Below are 17,255 nucleotides of genomic sequence, written 5' to 3' on the forward strand. Positions count from 1 at the left end.
CTTTAAGCAACAAAACCAAAAAATTGAAAGATACGGGCATGAAGTTAAAATTGAATTTCATCACATACAGTATTATTGTAACCTGATGCAGAATTTGGCAAACACATTCATGTTTTGGCTGAATACCGATTAGCCGCCAAATTCAATAAATAAATTCAAATTCGACGCACTATGATGCTCTAACAAAGCTAAATAATATCTGCAGTTTATGCGTTTCAGTCCTACCAATATACTTTGTCCAATCCTCCTAGGAATAGATCTCCTTACTCACAACTCGAGCACAGATTCAATGCAGCTGGTTCCTCACTCAGGAAAGATGGATGTGCAAGTGGTCTCTATGGAACGAATGAAACAAATACTAGTGTCGGATCTAAATAAAATCGAGTCCGGTTCAAATGCCTTGATCGTCCTCGCAGATCTGAACGAGAATAGTTTACTAGTGCTGGTTAAAATTGAATTAGATCTGACATGTTTATGGAAGTGTGTGAAAGGCTTGGGATTTGTAAGTAGTTAATACTTCCTCTGGCAAAATCTTTCCTGGGAAATGAAATACTCTATCTGCAAAAAATAAGTGTTTGAACAGAGACTCTACTGAGAAGAGTGTGCTGTATAATCTTTTCTTTGGACAGGGGATTGTAAGCGTAGATTTTGAATTTGTGGAGGAAATTGGGTTCAATCAAAATTGTCTAATGATGAAGAGATGGCCATAGAAGAGAATTTAGCAATGGAGGATGCAGGCACTGTGTGCAACCTACCCCATTCCGTAGAAATGTTCCCCATATACAAGTACGGTATGCAGTAAGGAGGTATTGTAGATTCTACCAGAAGTCCACGAGTACAGTCGGTTGGACTGGATATGCAGATTTTTTTTTCAATTTCCAGTGAAGAAAATACTACCGTGTGAAAAGCAATTTAAGAGATAGGACGAGCTTGTGTTTATTCAATAGCGTTAAACGTTTGATGAGGTCTGCCTTAGATATCTGGTAATTATGAGCGTATTTAGATTTGTTTTGGCACTTAGTCAAACATTTACTCATTAGAAATATTCGTACTGTCTGGTAACAGTATAACTGTTTAGTTTTTATTAATGTTTTTATGATTTAAGAATAGTGTAAGAAAAATTAAGTAGCTGTAAATTACAAACCAGCGTTTGTGTAATGCTCTGCTGCCTTTTGGCTAGGAAACCGCTATACAGATAACACATATCTAAATATATATTGCCTTTCAATAACCATAGGTCAAGTTGAAGTATTCATTAAAGTGACACAATGGCTTTTCCATATGTGTAAACACATCCTGATATTTAGTCATGAGTAGTGTTTGGGACAATGATGCTTACAGGAACAGTGTTGGTGGGTTAATGCCCCCATGACTAGTGTGTCCGGAGAGGCACCACCAGGAGCAAACCAGTGTAAGGCCATAATTTGCTACAATAGTTCCATCAATTGTCCAGTTCAAGGAAGTAATGCATCTTATCTCAAGCCCAAAGTTTTCTTGACAAGATTAGCAAAAGGCTTGAAGTCCATGATCCACCCAGCTAACATAGCCTGAAACATGTCCGATAATCCTGGCAGAGTTTTAAAAGACCCATGGATTGCTGCGTCTGGGCCTTAATACTAATTCCAGGAGCTGGAAATTTGATTCCAGTCTAGTGACTACACGTGGTTGCTCCCTTGCGCTGTAGGACTCACCTACATCAGTTCAAGTGCCACTCCCATTGCAGAGTAAGTGTTCAGTCTCTGCAGCACATTTTGTACTTTTGCAATTAGCAGTCACTGGAGGGTTTTTCGTGATGACAATTCTGCAAGACTCTATACTGTAACTGAGGGCTGATGCCCTTAAACCCAAATTTTATTTTCCTTACTTGGTATAGAGAGCTTGTAAAGCTCTGATTGATGTCTTGGTCCCGTCATAGAAAACCAAAGAACCCAATAACAAGCCTAGCAGCACAAAAACTTTGCACTATACAAATGTGGTCTTCTAGATTTGGCTTCCCAGGAATGAGGACCTGGTCCCAACTAGACAGTGGGTGCCCAAGTTATCAAATCATTGTGAACAAAGTCATGCATCTGTGAGATTTTGACTTTCTCATATCACTTCTGTAAAAATGTAACATCTAGTGTGTTCATAAACATTTTCCTTGAGAACTCATGAAAATGTAGATTTCCAGGTGTTGTCCTGCTGCCTTATTTTTACTATTGAGCTTTGTTCCTAAGTATTGTGGGTTTACACATTAGCGATTCTTAGTATCTAGGTCTGTGTGTAAATATTTTATATTTTTGGGTGCTTTATTACACTCAATAAAGTGGTATAAAACCCTTATTTTGCAAGGAAGCATAAAATATGGAAATATTTTACAGTTACCTGTGAAATGAGAATTTCATCATCATAGAAGTAGCCCAAACCACTCTTCAGAGACTTACCATTGTTGGGCCCACTATGAAAATGTCAAGGGCAACCAAATTATGTAGTTATATTATCTTAAATTATGTGATATACTCTGCAGTATTTTCATCCATTTTAGCTATGAACAATATTTTTGTGTAATCTTCAAATTATGCGGCAAAAGCGGTAATCCATAATTAAACCATAAACATTACAGCCAGAGAAATGCATTCATCCAGCAGGCCTAATTATTGTCCATTATTTTATGAACAGTTTATTCTTCAAAGGTAAACAAAGTTTGAACAAAAATTCTACACCTATCTAAAAGGCCTGTAAAATATATTAAGTAGTTTTTTATTTTATTAGACTGAATGAGTCTTGTGTGCATACTTAAAATGCATTAGCTTCAAAGTAGCCACACCCTCTCTTGAACTCCCAACCAAAGGAAGTAAGTAAATATATGTGGACTATTTGCAAGTCTTGTAAAGCGATAAACAAACAGCTTTATGATTACTAGAATGTAAAAGTATGAACAGGAGTCTGAGGCAGTGTAGGAAATGCAAGCTAGAGTCCAACCGGATGAATGATGAACAAGAGATGGTTGGGCTGTGCTCTCAGGCTCGGACCGTCCAACCTTTTGTACCCTGGACTCTTTGATTTCCCTCCCATGTGTCTGCCACTTTAATGTTGTTTTTCTTCATGTTAGGAGAGATGCACAATTTACCATGTGTGTTATTGTTAGGAAGTCTCATTTGGATGTTCGGTGCATGTTGTCAATGAAATTGTCATTGTGCCCACTCCCATGAGCTGCAATGTTTTCCTGCACTATCAAGTTTGCCCACTATTGATAGTTGCCAACCAATCTCAAAATCATATTATGTTTGATATTCTGTCCTTCAGTTTTAAAGTAAATGTACATGTTTTTCACTTGCATCCATAGTCATACATGTTCTTTCTTTTCAGCAGTAGGCCCGCCTGGACAGAAAAGATTCAAGCGTTGTGAAATAGAAGCTATTCAGAGTGAGGTGCGCAAGATGTGCAATTTCTCAAAGATTTTGTCCACCAAAAAGAATTTGGATCATGTTAACAAAATCCTAAAAGCCAAGCGGCTACAGAGACAATCAAAGACTGGCAATAACTTTGTGAAGAAGAGGCGAGGCCGCCCAAGGAAACAACCTTACTCCTATGAGGAAGATTCCAGAGACCAAATGCCTGTTTTGGAAAAATGTGTTGACCTTCCAAGCAAGCGAGGTCAAAGGTACGCTTCAAATTCCATAGTTGTGGAAGTTCCCAGAAAAGATGCAGTCATGGACACCATAGAGTCAGTTGTGCACATGGCCCGAGAGACTCAGCCCCCTTGTCAACCAAGGGGTGGAAAGCAAAGCCACAAGAGTCTTGAGGAAGTGAACGTGAAAAGACACAGGAAGACTAGAGGGCATGAACTTGACATCCTTTCTTAGCAATACCAAGACTAACTGAATGCCAGCACAGGTGCTGCACACAAAATGTCTGAACTGAGGAGTGAGGGTACAAATCCCTGGGCCACCTGCTACAGCATCACACTTGTTCCTCATTCTGCATGACAGGCAACACCATACCAATCTTGTTCACAGTTTATCCCATGGCAGAGACCTAAAAGTGGTATCATCACAGCAAACCGTACAATTGGCAGCATTTACAAAATTGAGCAAAACTTTTGTATTGCATTCTTGTATCTTTGTAAAGGGTTGTACATGTTACAAAAATATTCCAGCAAAAGTACTTATTTTAACCCCATTTGTGATAGTCTATTAAAAAAATGTAAACACCCGTCAGAAAACACATTGCTGTAAAAAAATTGGGAATTCATTGTACGTGATCTTTTTGATCAATCAATTTTTTCCATTTTGTTTCAGTCATGATTGCCTGCGTCCACCTATTGCTGCACATTTACTCAGTTACCACTGCCTAGTTTCAAATTTCTGCAGCAAATATAGGCAATGAGTAGAGCCTTACATTAATACACATGTGTACGTTTGCATACACAACAAATACACCAAGTGCTAACCTAAAGCAAACTTTAAAATATTCCAAAATTAGAGAGCTTTGTTTACAGACAAGCTCGCTCAGTGGCATTTTCAACAAGCCCTGGAATGAAGTTATATCACAGAAGTTCATAGCTGTAGAAACTAGACAGAATTTGTGAATCATAAAAAATCCAATTCTCACAAGAAGTAGCTATTGAACCTTGGTATGTTGTTTATAAAAGAGAAGCAGACAGTTTCTCTAAAGCATGTTAAAATAAAGTAGTGTAAGCAAATCAGCTCTTCACAGATATTCCTTTTAAAGGAGTAGGTGTACTTCTTGCAAAACAGTAACACAGAACAATGGGTAATTGCCACTGCAATTGTATTAAGCCACTTTGGACAAGGATTCCAAATTGTGGTTGCCTTAATGAAAAGTGAAATGATGTGTTTGTACATAATGTAAGTATAAAGTTATCTGTCTGCATGGATGAAATCTGTTTGTGGCAAATGGTCTCTTAAATGGTCAATTCAATTTGTACATTTTCATTTAACTTGTACTTCAACCATCAACTTAGATAGAATATTCAGTCTCTGATATCTGTTTCCAGTCCATACCCCCAATGCAGTTATAGCCAAATGAAGAGTAACTATTTAACTATTTCATTGCAGTAATGTTAATGTCGCTCGTAGGTGTTATGCAGGTAGTTTTCATTTTTCTTGATACCAAACCTAAATCTTGGCAAGATGTGATCCATTGTGAAGAGGTGGACATTTGTGCTTTGGTAGGGTGGCAAGAACGAAACAGTATAAGAGAAAAATAGACTAGCATTTCACTGCTATCCTGTTTCACGAGCTTTGGAGTAAGTGTAAAAACTAGAGGAAATGTAAGAACATTGGAAAAGTGTATACACCCAAAAATATAAACACCTTGAGAATAACGCCAAAACTGCAAGTATGCAATCTATTCAGAAGTAAACGATAAAGGGACTTCAACTAACATTTTCCAAAAATGCATTGTTCCTCTGGGTCTGTTTTGAATTTCTAAAGTCGATATCTTGAAAGTCTGCAGTTGTTCTGTAGCTGGAAGTCCAAGTGACTATGGGGCGTACAAATGTAATTTGATCATGAATATCCTTCCTCTATTATAGAGCTTGAAATGGTCATTTAGAATACAAACAGTAACCCATTTTGGCTAGGTTTGCAGTGGTGTGCAGCTATTTTTGTTTACCTGAAAGTGAGCTCCAGTGAAATTGGATAGCTTGGTGAGTTAATGCTTCAAATGCTGAAGCAGGAAACCTACAAAAAGATAATCTTTGACGTGATCGATATAAGTAGATATGATGCACTTGGATCACAAAGGACTCCGTTTTAGGGCATAAGGTTGAATTTGTACTACTACAGCTAAATAACTTCCATGCCAATGTTCCAGTATTGGGCTTTTCCATTTATATTTTTGCTAGTATAAAGACTATCTAAAATTCTGATAAAAAAAAAAAAAATCATTACTTTTTCCGGTGACTTCAGAGGTTTGATCTCAGAAGACATGGAGTAAAGTCAGTGTGCCTCAGAAGCCCACTACATACTTCAATGCAGTATTTCAGAGCCCCTAGACACACCCCAAGCCTTATTTTTACAGCTAACGTAACTAGGGTGTTCGTTAGCATAGTTGTAATTCTTTCCTTTTCCACCAGGGTGCAGCCCCAAGACCGTTACAAGCACATTGCAACTGGATCTTTTTTTTTTCTGGATTGTCTCGGATACCTGTCTAGGTCTCTAATAACACTAAAAAGAAGCAGTATAAGATGGGAACCGTGGGGAGTGCAGTTCAAAACCCGTGTTAGTTTCTTTGTTTTCTAAGCTATTTCGTAAATATTAAATGCACATGAAGTGTTAAATATGTATATATTTCAAACAAAGAATGGGGCACAAGATTGTTTTACAAGTCGTGCTGGCTAATTTTTAGTTTTTATTCATAAGTGGTTTTTAAAAGCCTTTTTTAAAGTGTATTTGCATGTTCTACTTTGATTGTATGTAAACATATTTTAGAGCAAAAATGTATTTGTATTTTATTGAATATAGAGGCAAGAAGACAACTTGTACATTGTTTGAAATGTTCTTTTTGTAACAGTTTTTATTCATGAAGCATTTTGTACATTTAAAGATTGATATGGACTTGTTGTTATTTGATGCTTAGATCCATCTGGCATGCTTTAATGTCATGCTCCCTCATGATCTTAGATGGTGGTTTTTAAACATTTTTTTCTAAAAGAAAGCTCAGTCTTTTTGCTACCAAATCAGGTTAGCAGTATAGAGCACTTAACTAAAAAAGTTAATCCTATTCATATGTTATTCATTGTGTGAAATTAAAGGAATTCAATTCAGTGGAACATGAGTTCTGAGCTTTTTGTCCTATTTACCATCTGTTTCACATCACCAGGGGTTTTAATAGCCTTGGTGTAGTAATACCATGCAGTCAAACCACCAGTGAATAATAGAATAATTCATACTCAAATGATAGTTTTCATAGTGTTTACAGCATGTTTAATATGCTTTACATTAAAGAACAAAAATTGGCTAGAAGTTGGAACGCAATGGGTCTGTACTTTGCGAAGCAGTATTACATCATAAAATAAAGTACCAAAAGAGATGATAGTTTAAGCCCCTACAAATGCTAAGCAAAACCTTCAGATGTTGATGGATGAACTGAGTATGTTTTCAAAATGGAATTGGGAAACTGCTGTAATACAATTCTTGCTCCACATTATATAACTCATATTTTCATGTTGACAATTACACCATTAACTGCACTTCAGCATGCTGTTGCTTAAAGTTCTATCATATAGGAATCTAATACTTTAATATTCTACAGCTAAACAGAAACAAGACTATTGAGACATATGTAGAAATAGATAAGACCCAATGAGCGAAATACTGCTTATATATATTCAGATGCCTCATCAGCACAGAAGGAGTAAGTAGCATCAATATGTGTCACAAGAATAGGATAATGTTGAGTGGTCAGGTAGTCATATTGAGATGATCAGTCTTCCAGAAGCACAGATAATCGATCTCATACCTCTGATGAACAAAAGTCTAAACAGAGAAATTCACTTGCTGTGATGTGATTAAAATCCAGTAATACATGTTAATTCTACAACATTTTTGCTATCTCAGGGACGCACATCTCAGAATATTCCCTCCCCTTAAGGACTCATGATGGGACCTCGCAAAACAATTGGTATGGATTCTCAAGAATCTGGATACTGCAGCTCTTAGAAAAGATGATTTACCTAATAAAGTGTATATGATATTGAGAAGGTTATTACAAGCTGTTAAAAGATCAGCAACAGGCTGTGAAGGGATCTAAAGTGAATTATAGCTCGTGTTTATTTGAGGATTTTGTAGGACACCTTGGAGCCAAATACTTTACTGAAATAAGCACCTCGGTTAATATTATGAATGGCTACTCTGAAGCAGAGCATATACCTTTTCTTAAGACATTGTTTATTTAAAGCAAATACCTATGTAGAAGTTCTACAAGTTAGTGCATGCATGTGGGATAGCATTGCTTAGGAACAGGGAAGCCTTTACCTGTTTCTGAACTCTGTTTTGTGCAAGAATTTCAGAATTAATTACAAGTAATTTAGACAGTGCAAAGTCATAAAAACATTCTTTCTGCTCTGCACCTGTACACCCATTCAAGATAATGTTTCTGGTTGAACATGTGTGGTTGACCAATGTAGGCATGTGAAATGTATTTGAAGACCCAGGTCCTCAAAGGTGCCAACTTTTGCCTTTTTAAGTTGAATTCTGAAAGACATTTCTTCCATTTGATGATCCACAAGGGTATATGGTAGTGATCAATGACCTTGCCCAATTGATTATGGATATGGCAGGTAACCTTCTGCTAAAGTAAAATGCCTGCACTGCAGACCTCTACTCTAAAATGCTATCCTCATGCTGCTCTGTGGCTTGTCCAGATGCCCATGTTACACTGTCTTGCATATCCTTGCACTGGCTGCGCATGCAGCATAGGATTACCTTCAGCGCTATTGGCACATTCACAAGGCAGTCAATGCAAGCATGTCAGACTTCTGGGCAGCTAAGTTCAAGTGGCACATCCCAGGCCATAGATTGAGCTCCAGACATCAGTCTTGCTACGGTTCCCAAAAACTAAATTGTGGAGACAGCACCTTCTCAGGGGCTGGGCCAAAAGAATAGCATCAGCTACCGCAAGCATTGCATACAGAGGCAAGCTTGATATTACTTAATAATTTTCTTTTTAATAAAGGGGATCCACTTCGCGTTCTAATGTTTTTCACAATGAGGACATAGCTTACAGATGCCTTAAACCCATCTAATGAAGGTAATGTCTGTATTTTCATTTTATATATTGGTCAAATTTTGCTCCTTCAGCACCAAGTATCCTTGCAGAGAGGCTAAATAAATAAAAATGACATAACTGTAGCCACAGACTGGGAAGATTTATGGAGTTGCTGCACCAGGATGTCAGATGTAATAGGCTAATTCCTAACATTAGTAATGGTAAATGAACAGTGGAGGCTGCATGGCGATGTAGCCATTCTCTCAGAGGTCATGTTAGATGGATGATGTAAGATCTGCATTATGCAGCATGGTCATGGGTTCAAATAACCCAGAAAGCCCAACCCTTCCCTTAATCATGACTATCTCTTACTCAGTGTTTCTAACTGTTTCCTAGGGAGAATTAGAGGGCATATAATAGAAAAAGAGCAGATACTGTGAAGAGCAAGTGGAACAGAGATTGACAGAAGAAAGAGACCAAGAGACACTTGCCACAGAACATTCCAAAATACACTGCAAGAGAGATGCATATGAGAGTAGTGAAACAATACATGCCAACCCAGGGAACCGAGAAAGAGTTTGAAGTTCCTTGGGAAGACAATATTTCTGAATTGAAAAGTCTGATGACTGGTATTAACTGTGGGCATGATCTAGACAATTATGTTGGGTTCAGAGATTTCCAAGCAAAGATGATATTGTAGGTGGCTTGTGGGGAAACAAAACCTGAATTGGCAAGGCCAATTCAAAGATGGAACTTCATCCTAAATGCTAAGTTGTTGTGCTGTTAAACATGGTGCAAAAATAATCACTGAACCACTTACTACCCAAAACCAGAAGCAGACTGCACTAACTAAAATATTTCAGCTGCAACTTCGAATAAGGTTGTCATCCAAGTTTGAAAAGATGGCTACCATTATTGCCTATTTTTATTGGTTAAGGAAATTCCTCAAGCATTAAATCGATATCATTTTAATTTTTATTTATGGGTGAAATCTACGAGATTAATCGGATACCGCAAAGGAGTACCGACCTAGTCAACAATCAACTCTTCATTTTAAATTTTGTTTCTGGATGGAACCTAAGTGCAATCCGATACCGTCCATGTACCGTACATGTCCAATCATCAACTCTTCATTTTCATTTTTACTTCTAAGTGAAATGTAAAAGATCACTTCGAATGATACTACATCCTCCTAGTTTCTTAATATCACCAAAGATATAACAATATTTTTTTAACCCCTTAGCTGCTGGGCTTTTACCCCCCCAGTGCTGAGCCCTTTTTTGGCTATTTGGGGTAGTTCGCGCTTAGGGCTTCATAACTTTTTGTCCACATAAGCTAACCACGCCAAATTTGCGCCCTTTTTTTCCAACATCCTAGGGATTCTAATGGTACCCAGAGTTGGTGGTTTCCCCTGGAGACCAAGAAAATAGCCAAAATACAGTGAAAATTTTGTTTTTTCCAAAAAAATGGGAAAAAAGGGCTGCCGAAGAAGGCTTGTGGTTTTTTCCCTGAAAATGCCATCAACAAAGGGTTTCTGGTGCTGAAATCACTATCTTCCCACCTTTCAGGAACGGGCAGACTTGAATCAGAAAACCAAATTTTTCAACACAAATTTGGCATTTTACTGGGACATACCCCATTTCTACTATATTTGGTGCTTTCAGCCTCCTTCCAGTTAGTGACAGGAATGGGTGTGAAACCAATGCTGGATCCCGGAATGCTAAACATTTCTGAAAACTAGACAAAATTCTGAATTCAGCAAGGGGTCATTTGTGTAGATCCTACAAGGTTTTCCTACAGAAAATAACAGCTGAAATAAAAAAATATTGAAATTGAGCTGAAAACAACAGCCATTTTTCTTTATGTTTTACTCTGTAACTTTTTCCTGCGATGTCAGATTTCTGAAATCAATATACCGTTTTGTCTGCTGGACTCTTCTGGTTGCGGGGATATAAAGGGCTTGTAGGTTCATCAAGAACCCTAGGTACCCAGAGCCAATAAATGAGCTGCACCCTGCAGTTGGTTTTCATTCTATACTGGGTATACAGCAATTCATTTGCTGAAATATGAAGAGTGAAAAAGAGGTATCAAAAAAAACCTTTGCATTTCCAAAATGGGATCAAGATAAGGTTTTGAGGAGCAGTGGTTATTTGCACATCGCTGAATTCCGAGGTGCCCATACTAGCAAGTGAATTGCAGGGCATTTCTCAAATAGACGTCTTTTTTACACACTCTGTTATATTTGGAAGGAAAAAATGTAGAGAAAGATAAGGGGCAATAACACTTGTTTTGCTATTCTATGTTCCCCCAAGTCTCCCGATAAAAATTATACCTCACTTGTGTGGGGAGGCCTAGGGCCCGCGACAGGAAATGCCCCAAAACACAACATGGACACATCCTATTTTTTTTATAGAAAACACAGCTGTTTTTTCCAAAGTGCCTACCTGTAGATTTTGGCCTCTAGCTCAGCCGGCACATAGGGAAACCTACCAAACCTGTGCATTTCTGAAAACTAGAGACCTGGGGGAATCCAAGGAGGGGTGACTTGCGGGGCTCGGACCAGGTTCTGTTACCCAGAATCCTTTGCAAACCTCAAAAAGTGGCTAAAAAAACAAGTTTTCCTCACATTTCGGTGACAGAAAGTTCTGGAATCTGAGAGGATCCTCAAATTTCCTTCCACCCAGCGTTCCCCCAAGTCTCCCGATAAAAATGATACCTCACTTGTGTGGGTAGGCCTAGCGCCCGCGACAGGAAACGCCCCAAAGCGCAACGTTGACACATCCAAATTTTTTGAAGAAAACAGAGGTGTTTTTTGCGAAGTGCCTACCTGTAGATTTTGGCCTCTAGCTCAGCCGGCACCTAGGGAAACCTACCAAACCTGTGCATTTCTGAAAACTAGAGACCTAGGGGAATCCAAGGAGGGGTGACTTGCGGGGCTCGGACCAGGTTCTGTTACCCAGAATCCTTTGCAAACCTCAAAAAGTGGCTAAAAAAACAAGTTTTCCTCACATTTCGGTGACAGAAAGTTCTGGAATCTGAGAGGATCCTCAAATTTCCTTCCACCCGGCGTTCCCCCAAGTCTCCCGATAAAAATGATACCTCACTTGTGTGGGTAGGCCTAGCGCCCGCGACAGGAAACGCCCCAAAGCGCAACATTGACACATCCAAATTTTTTGAAGAAAACAGAGGTGTTTTTTGCGAAGTGCCTACCTGTAGATTTTGGCCTCTAGCTCAGCCGGCACGTAGGGAAACCTACCAAACCTATGCATTTCTGAAAACTAGAGACCTAGGGGAATCCAAGGAGGGGTGACTTGCGGGGCTCGGACCAGGTTCTGTTACCCAGAATCCTTTGCAAACCTCAAAAAGTGGCTAAAAAAACAAGTTTTCCTCACATTTCGGTGACAGAAAGTTCTGGAATCTGAGAGGAGCCACAAATTTCCTTCCACCCGGCGTTCCCCCAAGTCTCCCGATAAAAATGATACCTCACTTGTGTGGGTAGGCCTAGCGCCCGCGACAGGAAATGCCCCAAAACAGAACGTGGACACATCACATTTTTTCATAGAAAACAGTGCCTACCTGTGGATTTTGGCCTCTAGCTCAGCCGGCACCTGGGGAAACCTAGCAAACCAGCACATTTTTGAAAACTAGAAACCCAGGGGAATCCAAGATGAGGTGACTTGTGGGGCTCGGACCAGGTTCTGTTACCCAGAATCCTTTGCAAACCTCAAAATGTGGCTAAAATAACACGTTTTCCTCACATTTCGGTGACAGAAAGTTCTGGAATCTGAGAGGAGCCACAAATTTCCTTCCACCCAGCGTTCCCCCAAGTCTCCCGATAAATATGATACCTCACTTGTGTGGTTAGGCCTGGTGCCTGCGACAGGAATAGATCACACAACGGTCAATGTTGGTCCTTACGTGAGGCAGCTGTTGACCCTGGGGTGATCCATTCCTGACACAGGCACTAGATGTAGGCACTCAAGTGGGGTAGTGTTTTTATCAGGACAGGTGAGGAGTCACTGGGTGGTAGGAATGTTGTGGATCCCAGCATATTCCTGTAGTTTGTGTGACAGAAATGCGAGAAAAATAGAGGTTTTTTTCAACATTTCAGCTTTGCAGGGTATTCTGGGTAAGAAAACTTTGGGGAATCCACACAAGTCACACCTCTGTGGACTCCCCCGAATGTCTAGTTTCCAGAAATGTTTGGGTTTAGTGTGTTTCTCTATATGGCCGCCGAATCCAGGACCAAAAACACAGGTGCCTGCCTTACAAAACCAGTTTGTTTTGCCATAGACAATTTTGATGTCTCCACAATATGATTTGGGTGGTGGAATTTGGGGCTGAACTAAATTGGTGAGCTCCCAAGAGAGCACTCTCTCTCTGCTTGCCGCCGCATTCACCTGCTCTCTGGGTTGGCCTAACCCACTATTACCCAGTTGCACGAACAGCTTGCGAAGGGACAGCAGGACTGTCCTCATCACCTTCCTCATAATGTACTGGAAGAGGAGTTTTCGAATGGGACTCCTCTGACTGAAAAATCACTCCCAGAGTCTGCGCCATTATCCTATCCCTCAGATGCTGTCTCAGTATCTGATGTCTCAGTCTCTGATCCTATGTCAGAGCGGTCCTCTATAACCCGAGTGCAGGCAGCAGTCATCCATCAAGATGCCATCTCTGCTATTGGCTAAACTGTTGCTCTAAAACACTAGCCTACGTAGACAGTCACAAAATCGATGGTGTGTATGAGATACGTGCAACAGTAGAGGCCACCTTACCTGCGCTTCTTCCCTCAATCAGCACGACGTACTTTCAAGACACTCAAAAAACACCTTGTCACATACCATTCGTCACAGTCTTTAGCTCCTCCTGCGCCCAGTCCAACAATCATTATTGGTGCTCCCACTCCCTCCTCCTCGGATTCCCTCATTACCACCCAGCAAAAGTGCCCTTCATCTCTCCATAGACTTTACTAATGTACTCAGCTATTTACATAAAATACAGATGTGCTCTTTGCAGTAGGCATATAAACCTTCTGCGCTTCTTTATGGCACTAAAACTGCCACTAGACAAGTCGGACCCTTTTCCACCCAGGGAAACCACACACATATTGACAAAAGTGATATATATATGACAGCCAACCACCTGAAACTCAACTCAAGCAAAACCGAAATAATCCTCTATGGCCCACACAAAAACACCTGGGACCCCCCATGGTGTCCCACCACGCTAGGCCCTGCACCCACCCCCGCCAACCACGCCCGCAACCTCAGCATCATCCTAGACTCCTCCCTCTCGATGACCCAACAAATCAACGCTCTTACCTCCTCATGCTTCAACAAACTCCGTATACTGAAAAACATTCAAATGGATCCCCACAGAGACCAGAAAAACTGTCACTCACGCACTCATCAGCAGCAGGCTTGATTACGGAAACGCCCTCTACGCCGGCACCTCTCTAAAACTCAAGCGCAAACTACACGCATCCAGAACTCAGCAGCACGACTCATCCTCGACCTCCGCCGACACGAACACATCTCTCCACACCTCAAATCCCTCCACTGGCTCCCCATTGACAAAAGGATCACCTTCAAGATCCTCATCCTCGCACACAAATCACTCCACAACACAGGCCCTGCCTACCTCAACGAGAGTCAACTTCCACACCCCATACGAAACGTCCGCTCAGCTGACCTCTCTCTCGCCTCTGTCCCCCCCATCAAACACACCACCACCGGGGGCAGATCCTTCTCCTACCTTGCACCCAAAACCTGGAACGCACTCACAACCCACCTTCGCAAGACCCAAAACCTACTTCTTTTCAGGAAGGGCCTCAAAACCTGGCTTTTTGAACAGTGAACCTCCCCACCCCCCCCAGCGCCTTGAGACCCTCACAGGTGAGTAGCGCGCTTTATAAATCTCTTTGATACAGATCTACCTCTATATATATATATATATATATATATATCTACATAGATATATCCATGTACCTAGATATATCTATCTACCTAGATATATATAGATATATACATATATTTTTTTTTAGTTGTTGTATGGTTTCCTTGGGGGCCAAAATGGCCCCCAGTGAAACCCTACAACATCTAAAAAAAAAAATTGCCCCCACAGGGGGTCACCCTGCCCACGGGCGACCCCCTGTCATTTCATTTGTTTTTTTTAATTTTTTTTTTTTGGGAGAAAAAAAAAATCCCGCGCCCCCCCCCCCCCCCCCAGGGGGCCCCTACCTTTTTTTTCAAAAAAAAATTATGCCGTGGGGGGGCGGCCCGTTTTCCGGGGGGGCCGCCCCCCAAAAGTGAAATCCCTGGTGTCTAGTGGGGTTTCCTGGCCCCCGATCGCAGCTGTGCTGCGATCGGGGGCCAGGAAACCATTTCAGAAGGCCTCGTAAGAAAGGGGAGACTCTCCCCTTTCTTACGAGGCCTTTTCAAAGTGTTTCCTGGCCCCCCCGATCGCAGCACAGCTGTGATCGGGGGGGCCAGGAAACCTGAAAGTTTTTCCTGGCCCCCGATCGCAGCACAGCTGCGACCGGGGGCCAGGAAACACTTTCAGGAAGGCCTCGTAAGAAAGGGGAGTGTCTCCCCTTTCTTACGAGGCCTTCCCGAACGTGTAAAAGGCCGTTTTCCCCATCAAAGCAGGAAGCGGCCGCAAGGCTGCTTCCTGCTTTGATGGGGAAAACACCTTTGGGAGCTGTGCTGCGATCGGGGGCCAGCAAACACTTTCAGGAAGGCCTCGTAAGAAAGGGGAGACTCTCCCCTTTCTTACGAGGCCTTCCCGAACGTGTAAAAGGCCGTTTTCCCCATGAAAGCAGGAAGCGGCCGCAAGGCTGCTTCCTGCTTTGATGGGGAAAACACCTTTGCAACGTCAGCGCGCCTTGGGGGGGCGGGGGGAGACACGGTAGCTTCCGTGTCTCCCCAGGGAAGTAAAAAAAATAAAAATAAATCCTCGGGTGCGACGCACCCGAGGATTTATTAATGCCCTTCCTGGTGTCGGCGACTGGTCGTGACCCGCACCAGGGAGGGTGTGTGGGCGTCGGCCAGTGGCCGACGCCCGCACCAAAGCGGTTAAAAGACCAAATAATCTAATAGATGGGGAGGAATTTTTATTTGCCTTCTTTTAGTTTCCAAGTAACTCTTCCCCTCAGTAGGTAATTTCTGGGCTCCAATGTTTTCTTTTTTATTCCATTGCCCAATTTTAATTTATTTTCTATGCTACTACTAGGTGAGTGTATCAGTTTCCTTGCCAATACACATGCATATTTGCCCCTCCTGATGAGCACACTACCCTATTTCAGTCTTCTTTTAGTATTGATTTGCAGTGGACATGTCTAGAGAATGCACCTTATGTGCACAGTAGGAAAGCTAGTCTGCATCCGTAATGCAGGAGCTAGGCGTAGGGTGACCGTCACTGGTTCCTCACAACTCAGTATTGGAATCGGTTGCAGCAGAGGCCAGTTGACAGGTATATGACATGCACAGGCAGATCTAGTCACCCCTTTTCTACTTTGCTTAATCCACCCAAGCTACCATGGTACTTGCTGAATACACCCATTCTCTTTTCCCTCCCTTTTCTCAGGAAATCTCTCATATGCTTTCTATCAAGCATTCTTGTCCTAGTCCCTGTCACAAGCCTCTAACTGCCTTTTTCCTATAGAATGTTTGCTCTGAGAGCTCTTAGGCCCAGACTTAGAGGAAGCTATTCATCTGTGCTACAAGATCACTAAGCTAAGATAATTCTAGTGTTTAAATAGAGACATATCTTTTTCCTTTTTGTCCATCCAGGTTTGGTCTGGTCGAAATACTGTGTGTATTGAAATCTCCCCAAGTGTTCTGTAGGAAAGCTCAATTTTTGACATGGTTAGCTCCCACTTTTTGCCTGCTTTCTGATGTAGCTTCGACTGTTAGTGCACTGGGACCCTTCTAACCAGGCCCCTGCTAGCCAAGTCCCTGTTGCCAGATCTCTGTCCCCAAAACTGCACAGTTGTTTTGCACAATTGGCAAACTCTTTAGCTACCACTGTAAGTCTCTAGTAAATGGTACCCCTGGTACCTAGGGCCTGGGGTACTAAGGAAGGTCTCTGAGGGCGGCAGCACCAGCTGTGCCACCCCCAGGGCCCCTCACCAAACCCACACAGTGCTGCCATTGTAGACTGCATGTTTTGGTGCAGGCTAAATTGAAAAACGACCTGTCACTCCCCCCTGTTTTCCAGGTCCCCATCACTGCATGTGGCAGGTGTAAGTCACCCCTAAGGCAGGGTGCATCAGGGCACATGTGAGGGGATATATGCACAAGCAGATATGCCCCTGCTATGTCTCTGTTAATTCTGAGACAGTAAGTGAACAGGGAAGCCATTTTAAATGCATGTGCTGGACACTGGTCAGTACGAGTTCCCCAGATACATGATGTCTTCTGTGACATCAAACATCTCAGAATAATAAACACTCACCGACCCCAGTGATGGTTTTATTAATAAATGCACACAGAGGGCACCTTAGATGTGCCCCCTGAAAACGTACCAACTACTAGTGTGTT

The 17,255-nt window shown here is 41.7% G+C and overlaps 1 protein-coding gene across 5 annotated transcripts in view; it reads left to right on the forward strand.

The window, feature by feature from the left end:
* The window catches only part of SETBP1 (SET binding protein 1), a 248,673-nt gene extending 241,895 nt beyond the window's left edge, over positions 1-6,778 (forward strand). For 3 of the 5 annotated variants that reach the window (XM_069218823.1, XM_069218812.1, XM_069218831.1), the window contains exon 5: positions 3,349-6,778. In XM_069218823.1, the coding sequence (XP_069074924.1) occupies positions 3,349-3,845 (497 nt within the window). In that variant the 3' untranslated portion in view covers positions 3,846-6,778. The remainder of the gene's footprint in view (positions 1-3,348) is intronic. The other 2 variants (XM_069218842.1, XM_069218838.1) reach the window with 1 other exon arrangement.
* The last annotated feature ends 10,477 nt before the right edge of the window (positions 6,779-17,255 follow it).

This window comes from Pleurodeles waltl, chromosome 1_1, assembly GCF_031143425.1.
Source record: "Pleurodeles waltl isolate 20211129_DDA chromosome 1_1, aPleWal1.hap1.20221129, whole genome shotgun sequence".
NCBI lineage: Eukaryota > Metazoa > Chordata > Amphibia > Caudata > Salamandridae > Pleurodeles > Pleurodeles waltl.